Consider the following 20449-nt stretch of genomic DNA (forward strand, 5'->3'; position numbering starts at 1 on the left):
TGTTCACTGCACATTTGCCGACAATGATGACAACATATGTGCAGAGTGTAGAACTCCAACCATCCAAAGTCTACGAAATAGAATAACTTGACATCAAGAAGAACAGCATCATGAGCTTACTGCCACCCTCTAAAAAAAACGCAGGTACATGGGACTAACAGAGAGCACTTTTTGTAAGATGGGGCCCTGAAACTCTTTCAAGGCACTCATCAGTTGGAATGTTGACAAGTGTGCACTGCAAATTTGTCACACACAATAATGACAACATATGAGCACAGTGTCGTACAATTCCAACCATCCAAATTCTACAAAAAAGAATAACATCGCTTTCTGCCACCCTCTTAAAAAAAATGCAGATTTATGGGACTAACAGAGAGCACTTTTTGTTAGACGGGGTCCTGAAATCAATTCATGGCCTTCATCAGTTGGAACGTTGAGAAGCGTGGACTGCACATTTGCGGCACACACTGATGACGGCATGCAAGAGGTGTTAACATCATTACCAAAATAATTGTTGAAGCACAAGGTCTACTAAAAAAAAGGAACCACCTGTTGTGGTAGAACAAGCCTAGGAGGGGATGTGCAACTGGACAATGAAAAGGCTTACTCAATCAAGGACCACACGGTCAACAGCAAGAGAAAGGGATAAAGGAATAAAAATCATCCCAATGATCGAGACGGATTGAGTGTTCCCATGGTGTTGAGGTCAAAATTTTGATATGACCTAGAATTGAAGAGAGTGGGACCAGAACGGAATCAATGTTGTGCCAGTATTGACTGGAATATAAAATGCATGTGGACAGAAGCAAGTGCAAATAAAATACTATGTAAAGTAAGGTATGAAAAGTAAATGGCCCCAATGCTAATATTTTGTTTAAACACAGTTAATTTCAAGGCAGAAATAAACAACACGGTGTATATGTTAACTTTTCAGATTTAGTCACCAACGATATTTACTCTACATACAGCAACCCATTTCTCTTAAAAATAATCTCAGCCGCACTTTTTCTTTTCTTCTTTCCTGTCCTTTCTTATGCCATTTGTATTTTTAAGATGTATTATGTTTTATGCATTACGTACTCTTCTGAATGTTATTTTAGGCTATCCAAACAAGCCTGATGAGCTTTCGCTTGGTCCACTCCTATTTTAAAATATATTTGTATATTGCTTTGTATATATTTAATTTTGCGAAAATAAATGAAATGAGATATGTTAGATGTTGATTAAAACGTTGCAAAAGTGAGTTGTCTATGGTTCTTTGATTAATTTTCTCATAAATATTGGAAACCGATATACAAGCCAAGGCATGGCAGAGTTTCAGGAAAGAAAATTTGACAGTGTTACATTGATGTCAGTGTATAGATCAAAGATATATTTAACACTTTTGCAGGAAATTTCATATTTGACTCTTTGTTTCCTTTTACCGTTGGATGTATTAGAGTTGAAATGCTATCACTGAAAAGCATGTTTAGGTGGGATACTACATTGACCTTACTGAACATGTATGTAGATGAAAGGCGCATTTTACAGTTTCGCAGGAATTCTACACTTTTGCTTCCATTCATCGTTGGATGTAGTTGAGACACCATCATTGACAGCATCTCTTATAAAAGAAAGAGGGCGCTCTGAGTTGTTATGCCCCTCTATACTTCCTCAGCCAAATCAGATTTAAATCTTCAGAAATAAGAAATCACACGTAATATCTCTGTATCACATTGAATGATTTTTTCCAAAAAATGTCAAGGAACATTTTTGCAGGAGATTTTACATTTGTCTCTTGTTCTTTTTGTCGTTGGATGTAGATAACATGGAAATGCCGTCACTGACAACATTGCATCACATTGATGTCGGTGAATATAGATTACAGATACATTCTATCGTTTAATGTAGCTGAGATGCAGTCATTGATAACATGGCATCACATAGCCTTTTGACAAGGTCTTGTGACTTGGATATATTCCTCGTCAAGTATTTGCCGAAATGAGATCAGCAGTCGACGAAGAGAGTTAGCGGGACCCGGGTGAGCGCTTCGTCGAGCGACCCAAAGCTTTGAGCGACTAGTCACTTGGTCTCTGATACACGAGTCACATCAGACACAAGGTCTTGTCTAAAGGCTTGACATCAGCGCACATAAATTACAGATACATTTTATCGTTGGATGTAGTTCAGATGCCGTCAATGACAAACATAGCATCACATTGATGTCAGTGTATATAGATTACAAATACATTATATCATTGGATGCCGTTGGGATACCGTCATTGAAGGAAGTCTACCACTTCATCAAGTTCTCTCCTTCTGGCTTCCTGGTGAGCCCATCTCTCCTCCGCTACCTTCGGGGTGATGTTCCACTTGTCGTGATAGATTCGTTTCCCACAAGATGGACACTTCTTGCCTCCTGTTAGAAACAATAAGAGATTGTCATTCATAAAATAAGAAGCTATCTCATGTTATAGGTAACACTACATAAGTGGAATTTCTTGGAACCCAAGAAATATGTTAGATTTCGTGTGACCTTGAGGTTGATAACTCATAAGGCATGTCTTGAATAATTTGGTCTGAAATTGTTTTGAATATACAGATGATTATTTGCAGACTTACGAAGACTTTTGCAGACTTATCTCTACTTTCGAGAAATTATCATCCGTAATGCAGGATTATGAATCATTGAATGTGATAAAGCAAATCTTTCAGACCTTTCTGTGATCATTCAAAAGTAATGTGCAATGCTTCAAAGGTCAGGACATATTTTTAATTTTTTGAGAGATGAGATGACATCTTTTCATTTGATATGAAATTCTTATACTTTCCATTGATTTATCAATTTTCACACGAAATGAAATGCCAAATATGAACCTAATTGCAACCCTTGTACAAAAGTCAATGAGGAAACATCATCAGTCCAAAACTGTTTGTGAAATAAATAATAGCAATTGAAATATTCAGAATTATAAATAAAATGACAGGATATCATTTACTTTCTCATATTTCTTAATTCACGCAATTGGGTGGGTAATACAACACTTGATCCTGCGACAATTCCTCCAGGCTTTATTTACCATTGGGTGATCCATGCCTGGAATTTCACATTACGTCAAAACCTCGTTACAGAACGACCGCACTAGCTCATGGAATTTATTGCTGTCGTATACCCCGATAATAAAATCCTCATTGGAGGAACCAAGATATTTCATTTCCAAGCGCTATCAACTCTGAATCGCCCGATAATCCCTCTTATGTAACACTTCTCCGCAGCAGGCGCAAGCCCAAGGGTTAGACCATAAATATCAGCTGTGATATTATGTAAGAGCAGCTCTGCCTCTCGTAGGCCTTTCGGAATTAAATCATTGTATTTGATATTTAATCAAGTTTTCAAAGGCATGTATTTTAAAATTCAATGTTAATTTGTTTTCAATTTCGAATGAAGAAAATTGGCCCCGAAATAAGGAAACTATTAAAGAGAAATAAAAATGAATGCATGCGATGGCGAGCGATTTTGCTCGAATCGGGGCACTGCATATGTAATTGCGGTTTAGTTTTTTTCGGACCCATTAAGGTCAAGAAACACATGTCTAGATACTGAAATAACTGGCGCGGGGTGATTTAGGTTTTTCATGGTTCGTAACGATGGTTTTGCCTTATGAGCAGAAAAAGCATGATAGTATGAGAAGAAATAGCCTGATAGTATGAGAATAAATCTTTCAAAGCTCTCCAGTGTTAGACTCACCTGTAAATGGAGGCGTCTTGAAGAATTCATCGAGACATCCTTTATGGAATATATGACCACAATACACCCACACTACAAACCGCCCATGCGTCTCATCTTTGACGGCATGCTGGGAAAAGAAAGGAAAGTGTTCAAGGTCAGTGTTTGTATACATAAACAGAGTTGTCAACTTAATGGACAAGTCCACCCCAACAAAAAGTTGATTGAACAAATACAGAGAAATTCCAAGTAGCATTACACTGAAAATTTCATCAAAATTAGATGTAAAATAGGAAAGTTATGACATTTAAAGATTTGCTAAATTTCGCATTTTTTCATTTGATATGAAATTCTTATACCTTTTATTCATTTATCAATATTTACAGGAAATGAAGTGCAAACCCTTGAAAAAGTCAATGGGGCAACAGTAGTCAGATATTCATTTGTCAAAAATATTTGTGAAATTTCTATATTGATTCAAATCAACATTTTTCTGGGGTGGACTTGACCTTTAAATATTTCATTCAGGTGTTGGGCACGTCGCAGTCTAGTGGTTCTGACTCTCGCCTTTCAAACAGAGGGTTGTGGGTTCGATTCCCAGCTGTGTTTTTCTTCAGCAAGAAATTTATCCACACTATACTGCACTCAACCCAGGTGAGGTGAATGGGTACCCAGCAGGATTAATTGCTTGAATGAACTGAGCACCGGTGATGTATATACACAAACTTAACTGTTGCAAGAGCAAAGGTCCTTGTTTTACTACCTTGTAACATGACTATTGTAGTATAAACAGTATTGAGTAGTGGATTGGTGTGTTGCCATTCAAGTGGGTCTATATAACAAGACTATACAGGTCAGAATGTTGCATTATGGGTAACAAACCTGGCCAGATGCAAGTATCTGAGGACTTGAGATGGTGCTATATAAACATGGCTGCTAGTTCGTATGCCCTTTAAAGGGGGAAGTTCACCCTGAAGAAAAGCTTGTTGTAAATTAGCAGAATACCATAAAATATTGGTGAAAGTTTGAGGAAAATCCATTAAAGATTAAGAAATTTATTCGATTTTTTAGTTTGGGATTTGTAACGTTATAAACAAGCAGCTGCCCCATATTCATTTAATATAAAATGCATAAATTTCAATTTTTTACGGTTCTTGATGTCTTGTATTTCTTTTTAGGAAAGGGAGCGAAATGATTGACTATTGATATACTAAATGTACAGTAAATCCATTTTCTATCTTCTGATAAAATGACAAAAGGTAGAGTAAAAACTATTTTCAATTTTTTGAGAAAATGACATTTCTATGATTTTCAAAAATGCAATATGTAGGAAAGCTGCTCGCATGTGGTACCACAAATCGAATAATTAAAATTCTAATAACTTTTTTAGTCTTGGATAGAAGGGTTTTTCTCAAACCTAAGTCAGCAATATTTTTTATCATTTTTTTCCCTCCTATTTCAACAATAAACTTTTTGCCAGGGTGGAATTCCCCTTTAACTTTATTCAGACTAAATTACCTCAGGATTGGGTGTAAATGCTCTTTCTCTACAGATAGGGCAGATGGATCCTGGGTACGTCCGTAAACAGTCAATTAGATAGACCGCTACTTTCTTCAGGGAAGGTGATGGCTCAAATGGAGGATCCCTGAAAATAAAATAATAATACACAGCAATAAATCTAAATGATTTCTGCAGGTTTCATATATTAACACATTTTATTTGGAAATTGCCTTTTGTAAGATACAAAACGCATAACAATTATGATAATATAGGATTTGTATAGCTCAAGGCACTCCTATATTACCCCGGCTAAGCTAGTCTACCGATTCTGGTGCGCACAGCTTTTTGAGGAATTACTTCCTGCCAGTACCCATTTACCTCACCTGGGTCGAACATAAAACAAGAAAATGGGGGGGGGGTCTACAAAAATCGAAAAACTAATGAAATATAACAGTCAAGTTACAATAAGTAAAAGACAGGATTCTCTGTAATAAGCTAGGATAGCAATTTGGGCTTCATAGGACAAAACTTACGACTTGACTTAATTTATCTGAAAGAGTCCACAGTTTTAAATCCGTTTTGACTAGGGGTGACCGGATCCACCTAACAATCGCATCAAACATTCTCACCCCTCCTCCACCTTGCACAATTCAGTACATCCTCAATTCAACACTCCTACATACTCTCTGCCTCCAATTGCTTCTTCTATGTCTTCTTTAGCCATCCCCTCCTCTTCGTACTATCAACCCCAAAAATACAAACCCTTTCTTATTTGGAAAAACGACGCCTTGTGGCATTTTTCTAACCAAATTGACAACATGGCCTTTATTGTGAAATTTGGTTTAACTTAAGCTATGGTCTAACTGTGCTAAAATCAGTGTTGTAGTGCCTTGATGCTCGGCCTTGGCCTTAAGGCGCCTTAAGGCCTATTTTTTCAAAGCCTTGGCCTTGAACATTCAGGCCTTGGCCTTGAGAGGGCCTTGGCCTTGAGGATTTTGAGCCTTGAAATTTCAAGGCATTTTCAAGGCTTTTTCAAGGCATTTTGTATTTTGTACTTTCATTTGTTTTATACAAGTAATTATAAATGTTTCAATTGTTCTGTACATCTAATGACACTAAATACTACCAGTCAGCAGCAGCAGAAGCAGTAAGTGTACTTAGCAGTGCCATCAATTGCAATTATCATCACATAATTATGTAACAAAGAGAAGTGATGAAAATTAATATTATTTATTGGTAATATGATGTAATCATGACTAATAAGGATAATGACAATATCAATAATAATGATAATAATTATGATTAGGATTATAGTCAGTGGCGTAACTACAGGGGGGAATGGGGGCACGTGCCCCCCCCCCCCCATCGGCTGACTAAAAAAAAAGGAGGAAAAGAGGGAGAAAGGAAGAGAAATGTAGTGGGAAAGAAGACATTTATGTTCATTATAATGTTATAATTATGTTATGTTACATTACATAAGAAACTTTTTTTTCATATAAATGAAACATAATTTGCTCAGGGCATATGTCTTCATTGTTCCTGGTGCTCCCATTGTCTGTTTACCGAGATATATAATCCTGTTATACTAAAACCTCCTGTTTTCAAGTCAATAATAATAATAATAATAGAGGATACTTATTAAGCGCATAATAACTGGTCTAGTTCTCTATGCGCTTACCACCAAACAAATATACACAAATAAACTACCAAATATATTTGCTCGCACTTCGAGTTATTCTTTTACATGTACAATAGTATGCTTCTTTTTCATGAATACTTTAAGTGATTGTCCCATTTTAAGGTCTTAATATAAAACATTTCCTGTCCGTGCTTACGTTCGCAGTAGTGGATTTCTGAAAGATGTCTGCTCTCCATCAATTCCTAGAATGAGTCCTTAAAATGTCCCTTTTCTGTTTTCTGATCTGAATATCAAAAATTTTCAGCTCGCGCTTTGCGCTCGCATCATTTGGTTAGTGAACTACGTAATGTCTTCTTGAATTCCTACAAACAAGCCTTAAAATGCCCCTCTTCAGATCTGAATTTCCTAAATTTTCAGCTCGCGCTTCGCGCTCGCAAGATTTGATTAGTGAGATGGGTATGTTAATCATGATTACAAGCGCTTTATGTGCATGTTTAGATGTAATTCTAACAAAATCAGCAAGCGCTTATTGGCACTCCCATTAGATGACTATGGTGAGATGTGTATAATCTTAATAGATAAAAGATTCCTAAAATATAGTCCTTAAAATCTTCCTGTTTGGGGTCAATATTTACAAAAATTTATTATTTAGCGAGACAGGTACGTATCATGATTACAAAAGATTGATTGTAATGTCCCTTTTTAGGTTTGAATATCAAAAATTTTAAGCTCGCGCTTCGCGTTCGCATTATTTGACAAGTGAGATACACTGTACATGTCCGTTTATTGGCACTGTCCTTATAAAAATATCTCTATTAGGTCAGTATACCTGGCAACTGGGCGCGCTTCGCGCGCTCATAGGCAATTCCAAGTTTTTGCTGGTGCCCCCCAATGCCGTGACCCACGGTACGCCACTGATTATAGTGATTTTATGACAGGAATAATTCTGACAGATTTGACTGCAATTTTGACAACAATTTTCATACTTTAAAAATAGCTTACTCTAAAGAATGATAACAAGGTTGATTTCTATTCCATTAGGTTTTCCTTGTATTATTTTCTTTGACCAACAAGAATGTTTAAGTCTTAAATTCTGAAAAGATTCGGTAAACTTAAACACAAACTTCAATTTCGTCATTTCCAAATGGGCTATGGCATCAATGGCATGATGAGCCCAACAATTTTGAGGGCCAAGCATGGCATACAGAGCAAAATTTTAGGTTTCAAAATCAACAAATTTTGGATTGTGCTTGCATAAATTATTGTAAAGTAAGGTTCGCATTCAATTTACAAAAAAAAAATGCTTAGAATGTCTAGTTTTAAGGTCGGAATATTACAAATTTTTGAGCTCGCGCTTTGCGCTCGCATTATTTGATTGGTGAGTTATGTATCCTATTTATGAGTCACTAAATGCAGTCCAGAACAGCCTCCTCTTCTGGTCAGTAAAAATTTCAGCTTGTGTTTTGTGCTCGCGTTAATTTGTTTAGTAAGATGCACACCTTTTTCATGATTACAAAAACAGCTCGAAATATTCAAATTTCATTTCTTATTACATCTTATTACAACATCTCGCAAGGATGCCCTTTTAACAGTGATTAGCACCATAATTGACCCAAAATCGAGTTTTACAACTTCAAAATTGATTTTTTTTTCAAAACCACTTGCTCGCTATGCTTTCTATAGCGGGAAATTAAAGCCTAAATCAAAATATATGTCTTATCAATTAGAAATCACTTAAAAAAGCTTTGCTGAACTGCACCAAAATTCTCATTTTGACTTATACTGTAAGTGCATTTTTGGCTTTGACCTCCCCCCCCCAAAAAAAAAAAATACATTCTGCCTCCCCTGTCCCAGGTAGAGGAGAAAGACATATGTTGAGAATGGGCATGCCAGGATCAGATCACCTTGGTAATAATTATTGCAATGTGAATCGCCTAGAACAATAATTAAATGTACAAAGGTAACTACATATTTATCTTAATTTTATGGCTAAATCTACATGATCTATCATGAAATTATTTTCGTTTTAAATGTACAAGGGTAAAAAATTTTGCTCGCTCACACCTTTTATACATTTGGTCCTGTGTGTCATGTATGCCGCCTAAGCATTGTTGTCTAATTTTTTTTCTCCATATATTGTACAATTGAAATGCCTTGGCCTTGGCCTTGAGGTTTTCAGGCCTTGGCCTTGGCCTTGGGTTTCCATGCCTTGGCCTCAGCCTTGGTTATTGAAGCCTTGGCCTTGGGTATTAAAGCCTTGGCCTTGGCCTTGGCCTTGGAGGTTTGAGCCTTGACTACAACACTGGCTAAAATTATGGGAAGCAAAAATAAATCTTTTTTTTAGATTGTATGTTTTTTTGTATTCACTATACTCTTTCAACATGCTATAATGAAAAAATAGACTTATTGATCCCGGACAGTTATGAATGATCTGAGTAACAGACGAGTTGATAAAATAGAATTTATATTAATCTCTATTTGTTTCACAAATGGCTGTCCATAGTTAAACCAAAACTTTAAACCAGAGTTACAATCAAACCCGAATTGAGAATAGGGGTCCCAAGTCTTACTTAGGTTTCCTTTTTAGTGGAGGTTGAACGCATCGTCTTGCCATCTCCTCCGTCTGAGCTAAGAACATCTTGTGAAATAATTCAGGAAAGTTGTTTTCCACGTTCTCTAGCCTAAAGAAAAAAAAATCATCAAAAATGGACATAAAATTTGGAAAGTTTTAACACTTACAGTTTTGCTGATGTGGTTTACGGTACACCATGTGGAGTGTTATAGAAACAGTGGATAGAAGAAGTGGATAGGCGAGAAAGTGGAGAAGACGGACAGTCAACCCGTCCGAAACGTCGAGTCTCTCTACTACTCATCATCTCTACTCGCCGACTCAAGCCAGCATCTCCTCATCAGCTCTACTACTCAAGCTGTTCTCACTCAACATTCCTTCTGGTTTACAGTCCTTTTCAGGACTATTTTCAAGAAAGAATACTCTACTCTCAAATCTCCACTTTCTCGCCTATCCACTTCTTCTCTTCTTCTATCCACTGTTTCTATAACACTCCACATGGTGTACCGTAAGCCACATCAGTAATTGTACATGCCACCATGCAAACCTTCAAACAACAACTTACAGTTTTGTTTGGGTTCTCAAAACAGTAATATGCACAACACAATATACAAAAGGGAGCTTAGATGCTGTCACATACTATTTCTTTTTGCATCTTAATCACACATTGTCTCACTTGTTTGTACATTTGATAACAAGAGATGCCCTTACAAAATGTTCTACCATGACACATACCAGATTTATCAACTTCTTTATCAAATGAAGTAAAATATATAATTCAATTATTTAATATGAAATTAACTACAGTATAACATTCAGCATTACAATGTACGGTTCCACAACATTAGCTCCAGCGACAATTGCTCCACTGTAAATTCCACACACTATCAGAATGATCAACTTCAACCCTAAATATATACGATACCCTCTCCTAAATCTAGCCCTAAACCTAACAAAACCCTTTTGCAACCCCAACCATATATGTATATCTTACATGAAATAAAGCCAGGAGCAATTGTTTCTGAAGCAAATATTGTGTCACCCAAAAATACCATAAATTTACCTTTTACATGGGGGCGGGGTGGGGGTACTCTTTACCATTATTACTTTTTTGCCCGGGGGGGCCACTTACATTGACGAGTGGATACCATGCGCGACCAAAAAACACGTAAAAAGGATGTCCTTTTCATGATAGGGCACGTTACGTACGTAACGTGATAAGGGTGTCAAAAACACAAAAATAATGAAAAAAGGGTATCTATTTCGCTAGGAAAATTACGTGTTTAGGGTCGAATATGCGGGGATGATAAAACAAAATTAAAATGTTTTATAAAGGATGTCCTTTTGCCCCAATACTACGTGTTTAGAGTCCTATTTGCGCGAGGTGTAGAATGTGAGGTCGTACTAAACCAAATAAGGTAAAGCCGACGACCGAAGGACCCGTAACAATAAAACATTCCTGTACTTGTTTAGGGGTTCATTTCAGGAAATATTTTGTTTCCAATACTTAATAAGGGTAGTGTTTCACACGCCAATACTTGTTAAGGGGTGCATTTTGAGAATATGGAAATTACGTGTTTAGGGTGCTTTTCGAGACCCCATGGTCGCGCATGGTATCCACTCGTGAATGGAAGTGGGCCCCCCGGGCTTTTTTGTTTACTCACACTATCTGTTGTTCTGGATATAGATCAGGAACCTTTAATCTGAACTTCATGAAGTATTCTGCTTCTCGTATCGTGATAACGATGACTCCCGACTTCTGCTTCATCTTTATCTCGTCTTTCTCCGTGATCAGTTCTCGTTTGATGAACGACACTTCTTCGCTGCATACACTGAAAGGGTTGTCAGCCAGGAACTGTTGAACAAACTTCACAACATGAAGGATCTGAATATTTAGAGAAAGAAAGTATGAGATTTTATTAAACATTAAAAGTGTACATAATCATGTTTTCAAGAGTGATACACTCTTTAAGAAAGTCACTTAAAACTATGTTTGATATGAAGTTGCACTACAAATGCCCGAAATCCCTAAATTGATGCAGGCCTTAAATTTTTGCTATTTTTAGGGTAAGGCCGCTTTTCAAAAGGTCACATGTATCAGAAATATTTATGAAGGGCAGAAACAATATCCAAGACCAATGAAAAGGGCACTGAGGCCAGTCAGCAGGGCATCCACTGCCATAGCCTTGGATCAATTTTAAAGAGAAATGCCAGTAGTTGCAGTAAACACTGATTTCATGAGAAAGTCTGTAAAACAAGGCTTAATTGTCAGTATATCATCGAGATCTAGATCTGGTACAGTTACATTAACTGAACTTTGTGAATCTTGAAATCTACGCTGAAAAATGTTCACACCGAAGATCCCTAACATAGATAAGTGCACGTGGGACAATGTATAATTATTGCTTAGAGCGTCAGGCCCGACGCTCTACCCGAATCCTGTGCTTATTTGCTGATTTCTCAGCAATTACACAATTTCTTCCAAAATCCTTTGGCACATGCGTTTTATTTATACAAACAGACACTTTGTTGGTCATTTCATTGGATTCTGTATGAACTCATTTTGATATCATTACCAAAACTACATGTAGCATTTACCTTTAAAACCTGTTATGTGCGGTATCCCTTGTGATATAAATACGGATAAGTATAAACATGCTTTGCATTGGACCGGTAGTCTCTTAATTTTGCAGGAGAAAATGGTGCTGGGACAAATTTCACAAGATGAAGGTGTTGAGCTTGCAGTTATCAATAATTTGTTTTGCATCATGTTTACAAACATAGGCCTACAGAACAGGTTTGGAACTGGGAGAGGCAATCTGAATTGTACTTCCAACATCAAGCACAAACACCAAACTTTAAAACAACATATTCAACACAAACACCAGCACCAACACTAAACTTGAAATCACCCTATGTCCTTTAGTTCTTACCTGAGGTTTTCCAAGGAGTTTCTTGGCTTGTTCATAACAGATCTTAGTCAAGTCCTCTCTCAGTTTGTTTGGAAGTTTCTTACTCTTTATCTTGGTGCTAACGAAGGCAATCTGAATTTTGTTTCAAACACCAACACCCACACTGAACTTGAAAACACCCAATGACCTTCAGTTCTTCCCTAATGTTTTCCAAGAAGACTCATGGTTTGGTCATCATAGATCTTAGTTAAGTTCTAAGTTTGTCTGAGAGTGACCTACAATATCTTGGTGCTAACAAAGGGTCATTTTCAAACAAAAGTGGACATGGGGGTGAAAATTAAAACTTGCTAGAAATCATTAGGCTTCAATGTTTTTTGAAACTAGACATCTTAAAGTATATTTTTCCATTTCATTTACATAAAATTATTAATTATTTCTTGAGATACAGTGAATTTTATGCAAGGGAAATTAAATGTTACAAAATGTTGATTTTTGCATTAAAATTCACATATTGCCTATCACAATATAAAATTTGTATTAGAAGCACATTTGTTGGCAAGATACAAGCTGTGTATTGTATCTAACTCCTAAATAGCAAAAAAAATTCTGTGAAGTGTTTTTCTGAAAAAAATTGGGTTTTGAAGTTTTCAAAACTGGTTGTCGTGTCACTCACGTTTTAAATGCAAAAAGTTTTCTAGAGCTGTGTATTCTGAAAATTAATTTATCCCAGTACTGGAGCAAATACAGTTTATCTGTACCTTATTGTATATAAAGTAACTTGGTCCAATGTGTTAAGGTAAAGCTAAAATTAACTGTTAAAGTTGTGTCGTGTCACTCACAATGTCGTGTCACTCACGGTATTATATTGTGTATAAAAAAGGACATCCAGTAATTTTTGAAGCGTTTTACCAGGGATACAGTCAAAATGTTGTTCCTGACATCATTTAGGCCTATTTTAGGCTAATAATTTCCTCCATCTTCCTAATTTTACTCCTTTTTATGGAAATATTGAATTTGACATTGAGTTCATCTATTTTCTCTCCTCTCCATGGTTGCCTTGGTTTAAAAAATCCTGACAATTTTCCATTGGTGTGAAGACTCGGATCCTAATTCATATTTTGGTGAATGTACTGTGATTAAGAATATAACAACATAATCAACACAAAATTATGAATGTATCAAGAAAAAAACGCTATACATGTACTTTAGCAATGGACATATTTACAATGCATAAAGGGTTGGTGATGGTGATGGTCCAAGTCATACCTAGGTATTACTCGAATACTCTCTGTCTCCATTTACAGAAATGAGCAGAAAGTTCACCTTTCTTTTGAGCAATATGTTATTTCTTTGTTATACTCATAGCTAGAAAATTCAGGGATCCTTTTTTGATATTTGCAGGAATTTAGTGGTAAAGTAGTGTGAGATATAAGAGATCACCATGAACACCAAACATTTTTTTCAAATTCGGAAAAAAAAATTCTTTTCCTTCTGATTGATTAAATCAACCTTTTCATTTGCCATAAAACTTGTATTCCAGGACATGAAATAAACAAATTTGCAAGAAAACATAAACATTTCAGGTGAGAATGTACTGAGATTTGATGGAAAATTTTGGATATTACTTGAAGCAGCTACATGCCAAGTTCAAAATCATTATTTGTTCGGCAACCATTCATACCGCTAGTGATTAACTACATGTAGGGTCTGAACAGCTAACTACCGTAAGCGGGCCGATGTGTGTTCAGAGCAGATTTGCATTTACACATATTCATTACAACAAAATGATGCATGTTCATGTAGGTCCCAACAAGTCCCAACCGAGACCGCATTTTGATTTGAGCAACTTTGGATGGGTTGCCATGTACCAGTAAATCAATTTTTTTTGGGGGGGGGGTACCCTGATAAGAACAGAGCTGGACCTCGAGGGGAAAAAGCTATTGAGGTATAAAGGGAGCCTGGTTGGGATGCTGAATTGGATTTTAGTGTGACATCCAAGGGCTTAGAAAAGGAAAGGCTAATGACTTGTAGTTGTTATGTAATAGTAGCAGACTGCAAGAATCAGGTACTGACTGCGTCTTTCACCTTGTGGCTTTCCCTGGATTCCTGTGGTACATGTATATGGTATATGATCAAATAATTAGCAATGAAAAGGCGCTTACAAGATTCCAGCTAAATTCATAGCTCTGAATTTTGGTAGAGTGCCTTGGGAGGGTCCACATACAAGCAGTGTTCAGGAGAAAACCTATGCTTGTTGAGTTGAATTCCCAAGTTTCTCAAGGATTTGCTGATAGTCCATCTGAAGTGTGCAGCAATGTGATTGTGGTTTGGTACCAAAAAAGACATTGAAACTGCCATGTCCTATTTGGACAATGCCTAAAATATTAAAGGAGGATAATATTGTAATCCAATATTTCAAGAAAAAGGAGTCATACATGTACATGACATCATTGGCTACCAGACCATGCCAGATGATGTGAGTGACTATTGAGAATACCTTTCTTACAAGGAAAAATTATTCCATCCGTTGTGGATGCTGAATTGTATAAGCCTGTAAACTTTCATATACAAATAGGGAGAAAGAGTTAAAGTTTTGAATGATATCAGGCCACAAAAAGAATGTTTGAGTTGATGTCAATGCCAAGACCTCATAACACCTCCTTCAAGTGCCCCCTCCTCCTCTAAAGAGGAGAGTGGTAGAAGCCCTAGTGTGACAATGGTATGGTATAGGGAATGTGAGTTGATGGGCAAATATGACCATAAACCAAGAATAAAACATCAGGATGACATATTATGAACTTTAAAGAAAGCAGTTATTATGTAATTAAGCTTGTTTTTTGGTTAATGGTATTTTTCTCTTCTACATCATGCAAAAAATACTTTGAATGTTGAGATAAATGTTGTATTTTTGCACTTGTCGTGTCACTCACGTTTTGGATGTCGTGTCACTCACGGTATATAGGAGGGTACCATTTTCCATAGAGAAGGTTTGATTGATTTTGACTATATGTGTTGGATAGGTACACTATTTATGTCCATTTACTGGTACTCACAGTACTCCATGACAACTACTTGGGCACGAATCCAACCATATGTGTTAGTGGTCAGAAACCCATGTCCAAAATTTGTCGTGTCACTCACGCACCGTTTTTTAATCATATCTACTAAACGAATTGTTGAATTCAAATCAAACTCGTAGTGGCCCATGCCAGTCCTATATTGTATATAATATAGTAGTCATGATTGATTCATAACCTTTAAGTTTGAAGATATGAGCCCTTAAACCTCTCCGATTGTCGTGTCACTCACGTTTGAAAATGACCAAAGGCAATCTTAATTGTGCTTCTAACACCAACACCAGTTTAACACTGAACTTGAAATCACCTTAAGTCTTTCAGTTCTTACCTGAGGTTTTCCAAGGAGAGTCTTGGCTTGTTCATCACAGATCTTAGTCAAGCCTTCCCTAAGTTTGTCTGGAATTGTCTTACTCTTTATCTCAATTATTATTGCTTCATCAGGATACTTCCCTTGAAACTGCATGCAAACTTCCAACTTCTTGTATTTTGTTCTCCTATATCCAAGAAAAAAAAACAATTGGTTACTCATATTTATCAACTATTTCTTACATTGTTCAAACATCTGTATAAAGGAACTGGTTTCACTTTCCTTCTTCACATACAAAAATATACCCCCAAAAAGGTGTACATTTCAAATAATGACAGAGTGTGTGATGGCATCATTTGCATATTACATATTCTGTGCATAAATCTGTTGAATTAGTATGAAATGTATAACATTCTTGTTGTATATTTGATTTGATGAAATTTGAAGATACATGCTTGTTTGATTTTTTTTACTTTTATTCAATTCAATTGACAGTGGATTTGACATAAATCAGATTATTCATAAAGATTAATCAAGATTCACAGGATGTATAATCTTCTTTTGCTCCTAAATGGGCAAATTCCTGAATTTTCTTTTTACTATGGAAATAATAAACATATGAACGTGTGTAGAAAAAAACGATAATATGCATTTTTAAAGTGATTAAATTGAAAGTAACAGATAATGGCTATCACTTGTATCAAAATTAATGATAAAAGGAGACAGTGATTTTGTTGCATTGCCAATTTGAAGTGTATAATGATTGGCTCAAGTTTAACAGCTTATCATTCAGGAACGTACACGATCCTTATCCTGACGGCAGCAGGATGGCAAGCTACAATCTCGGACCCAGGAACTTCATCAACACATCGTTTTCTAACGTCCTCCAATTCCTTATTGATGAAATCCATGTTGGAAAGCATGATTGCTGCAAGATAACTGAAATGAAAGGAAAGAAAGAACAATCTCAATTTCCTGCTTATTAAGCCATTTGTTAAAATAATGCATAATGGTTTAATCTGTTCGGCTCAGGTCGCTGAGGGCCAATCTGCCAAGATGCTTGTGCTCAAGACCAAAGTTGTGCTTTGCCTTTATGTTATTCTGCCATACGCAGAAAAACCACTGCCAGAGTAAAATCACACTAACAACTCTAGTAGATCTAACTTACGGTGAGACAGAGTGCCTAGCCCTGGCCCAGTTTCTGCCCATACTCAATCTCCGAATCTCGAATTTGACTCACTTGTCTAAAGTCATGTCTAACACCAGACCTGCCAAGCTCTGGGAATGAAAAATTGTATTCTGTGATAAAACTAGCACATAAATGATGTGGAGCTCATCCGGCATCTCGCAACACAATTTTAATTTCAGCCCAGTTGACACTGTAGTGAATTATATTGGTGACATAAATTGAGGATATAGAATTGAAATTGATGAAGAAATGACATAGAAGCATTTTTAGTGATCTATGAATAAATTTCATAAGAATTAAGTATTAATTATTATCTAGTCAAAGTTTCTTAACTCTGTGTAGAACCTTGGTGAACCTAAAGTAGCTCTCAGATGGAACAAAAATAACCAAAATCAATCAACAAATAAGTAAGCAATTTTTGTGAGTTTTGAAAATATATGAATAAATAGCAGATTCAATGAGTTTCAAAATTCTATGTTTAAATTTTGTATCACCACCTCGAGCTATCATATAAAGCAAACAAAACTGAAATTGATCAACAAATGAAGAAGAAAAAACATTTTTTGTGATTTATGAATAAATTTTTCATAAATTAGAATAAATAATTTTCCAGACAAAATTTCAAAATTTTGTGTACAAGTTTGGTGAACCTCATGCAGCTCTACCAGATGGAAGAAAAAATCGAAATCTGTAAACAAGTAAAGAGGAATATTTCTCTGATTTATGAATACATTTCGCATAAATTAGCATAAATAATTTTCTACTGAAAAATTTTCAAAATTCTGTGTAGAAGTTTGGTGGGCCTCAAAAGCCTCATGAACTTCTACCGGATGGAAGAAAAATATCAAAATCTGTCAACAAATTAAGAAGAAGAGACATTTTCTGTGATTTCTGAATAAATTTTGCATAAATTAGCAAAAGTAATTTTCTACTGAAAATTTCAAAAATCTGTGTAGAAGTTTGGTGAACCTCATAAAGTTCTACAAGATGGAAGAAGAAAAAAAGTAAAAATCGGTCAACTGAAGAAGAAAAAGCATTTTATGTGAAATTTTAAAAATATGAATTTCGAATAAATTAGCATAAAAATTGTTCTAGTCCAAATTTCAAAATTCTGTGTACAAGATTGGTGAACCTCATGAAGCTCTACCAGATGGAAGAAAAAAAAATCAAAATCGGTCAACAAATAAAGAAGCATTTTATGTGAATTTTTTAAAATATGCATAAATTAATTTCAAATAATAATTACAAATATAAGCGCCACCAACAGGCTTCCTTTTTATTTCTGTAGTCTAGAAGAGACATGCAAAGTCACTTTCCAGCATGTCCAGGCCAAGGTAAGCTGATTTGCTGTTTTGACTTTGTATGATTTTGATTTATGAATTCAAAACTAAAATTACGATTGTATGGCCAGTAGAGGCCCACGGCCAATATTGGAGACTGTCTCCAATGTGGGAGATAATCAGAGATTATCTCCAATATCAGAGACTTTTATAAAGAATTTGGGTATCCAATTTCAGAGACAGTCTCCAGTTTTGGAGACTAATTTCCTTTGTTTACATTTGCGGCAAAAGGATTACCTTGGCGGCAAATAAAAATGTGATAAGCAGCACTCACACATTGTACGAGGTTAGTATGTACTAACCTCGTACAATAGACCGTGTTTGACCCTGGATTTCGAAGTAGTCGGCAAACATCGCTTCATTGCTGAAGTAATATTTGCCGAAGCTCCTTCTCGCTACGCACCGGGGCTCTTGCCGGTAAGTAGCAAGAGTTTGTTGAATATAAAATAATAATAAAATAATAATCCGATAAAAAAAGCACATTTTGCTTACCTCGGCCTCGAAAGTGACTTCGCTTGTCTCTTCCACGGTAATACAAGGAAGCCCGTTGGTGGCGCTAATAATTTCACAACCTTGATTCAGCTCCTCGGTAATTTTATAACTGTATCTAAATTCTTTGAATGCGCAATCCTCATGATTAATTTACTAATTATGGGCACCAATTAATGAAATGCCTTCAAAAAACATAATTAATGATTATTATTGGTGATGATAACACTCATTTGCATTAATTTAAAAAGATGACTGATAAAAAAAAAATGAAAATAATATAAGTGCCTGGAAAGAAACCAGCAGTACAAGCTTTGACGAACGTCAATAATACGTATACGGTGTACCAAAGTCTATACAATGAAAAGATTGGACACTTCACGGACTTTGCGTAATGCCTTGCGTCGATATGCGTGTAAAATAGTGTAGGTGCCTATTCTTTCCCTTGTCGTGTCTTTGATATGAATATAAATCGCGCGCCCTCTTCAGGAGAAAATTGATATCAACGCTGACTGATTTCTATCTCCGTAAAATCTTCACTAAAGATCAAGAAAATATACATATTTTTAGAAAGAAACTTCAAGGAGAAGTCACGGAAGGATCTAAATGATTCGGTAAGTGTCATAGCAGGATGTGGAATGTTTATTTAAACATATTTTATGTGGGCAAAAGCCCACTGTATTTTCGAAGTGTACTGGTGTGTCGCGTGCGTATGACTGATAATCCTTCACTCGCGAGACGATATGAACCCATGGGTGCATAAGCAGATTCCTCATGAAAATTTACACCTTTTCACCGTCTACTTTAAAAATTCACCGTCTACTTTTGTTTTGATAAGGATTTTTGTTGTCATCCACACACAAAACAAATGGGCTTCTGACCTCAGCGAGACAAACTTTTGAGTGGTAAAAATTGTGCTTTTGTTGGTGTTGTTTCTTTTGTCCTTTTGCAAAGCAAGTCTCCAATGTGAGAGATTGTCTCCCCTATTGGAGAGAGTCTCCCATATTGGCCGTGCGCCTCTACTGATGGCTCAGCGTTGGTATGGCTACTCACCGGAAAGAGCCCCGCCCCCAGTGAGTAGCGAGAATGATTTTTTTCAAAAAAAAATAAGAAAATAAATTCTTCTGCAAATGCAATGTGAATGCCGAGCGATGTTTGCCGACTACTTTCTTACTTAAAATTAGATCTAGAAATCCAGGGCCATATAGATCCTACGCGGTTATGACTGAGGTTATACTAACCTCGCAATGCGTTGAATCGCAATACCTGTGAGTGGTCTAAATCTAACACAACGAGCTGGCATCTAACGTCTATATTATAGTCGTGTACAACAACAACAGACGGTTTCTTGCTATCTATAAATATCTGCCAGTGGCAGTCTTGTCTTGTAAAAAAAAACACAACGCGAAAAAGGGTGAGTGGGACTGAGACAAAGATTACAATGTACCCAGTGACGTGACAAACTATCAAAAAATCACCACCTAACTAATCGATTATGATGAAAATTATTATCCCTCTAAAAAACAGACTTCGATGTCGCTAAATGAAATATCAAAAGAAGTATATTTCACGGGATTCCTCCGAAAATGTGATTAATAATCAGAAAATAAGAAGGTACCTTTTTTGTTCTGTGTGAGACTGAACTACGATTTTAATAGTGCACTGAGCTAGCTTGGTGTGCAATATATTCACATACGTACATTATGAAGTCGATCGACACA

At 36.2% G+C, this 20449-nt stretch overlaps 1 protein-coding gene across 1 annotated transcript; it reads right to left on the reverse strand.

Moving 5' to 3' along the window:
* Positions 1–325: 325 nt before the first annotated feature.
* LOC121405854 lies at positions 326–20394 on the reverse strand. The gene is made up of 8 exons (XM_041596829.1): positions 20347–20394; positions 16512–16649; positions 15732–15897; positions 11079–11299; positions 9416–9526; positions 5225–5351; positions 3728–3836; positions 326–2398 (listed from the first exon to the last, which is right to left on the reverse strand). Exons 2-8 carry the CDS (start codon positions 16631–16633, stop codon positions 2259–2261), a joined length of 996 nt encoding a protein of 331 aa, XP_041452763.1. The 5' UTR covers positions 16634–16649; positions 20347–20394; the 3' UTR covers positions 326–2258.
* Positions 20395–20449: the final 55 nt, after the last annotated feature.

The sequence above is a fragment of the Lytechinus variegatus genome, chromosome 19, assembly GCF_018143015.1.
Source record: "Lytechinus variegatus isolate NC3 chromosome 19, Lvar_3.0, whole genome shotgun sequence".
Taxonomy (NCBI): domain Eukaryota; kingdom Metazoa; phylum Echinodermata; class Echinoidea; order Temnopleuroida; family Toxopneustidae; genus Lytechinus; species Lytechinus variegatus.

Bases quoted from the DNA above. Each gene is read 5' to 3' on its own strand.
- LOC121405854 (XM_041596829.1), bottom strand. From the start codon at position 16,633: ATGCTTTCCAACATGGATTTCATCAATAAGGAATTGGAGGACGTTAGA. The intron at 15,898-16,511 runs GTACGTTCCTGA...TCTTGGATATAG, and splicing joins GCCGTCAGGATAAGGATCGT to GAGAACAAAATACAAGAAGT. The intron at 3,837-5,224 runs GTAATTTAGTCT...TTCTTTTCCCAG, and splicing joins CATTTACACCCAATCCTGAG to CATGCCGTCAAAGATGAGAC.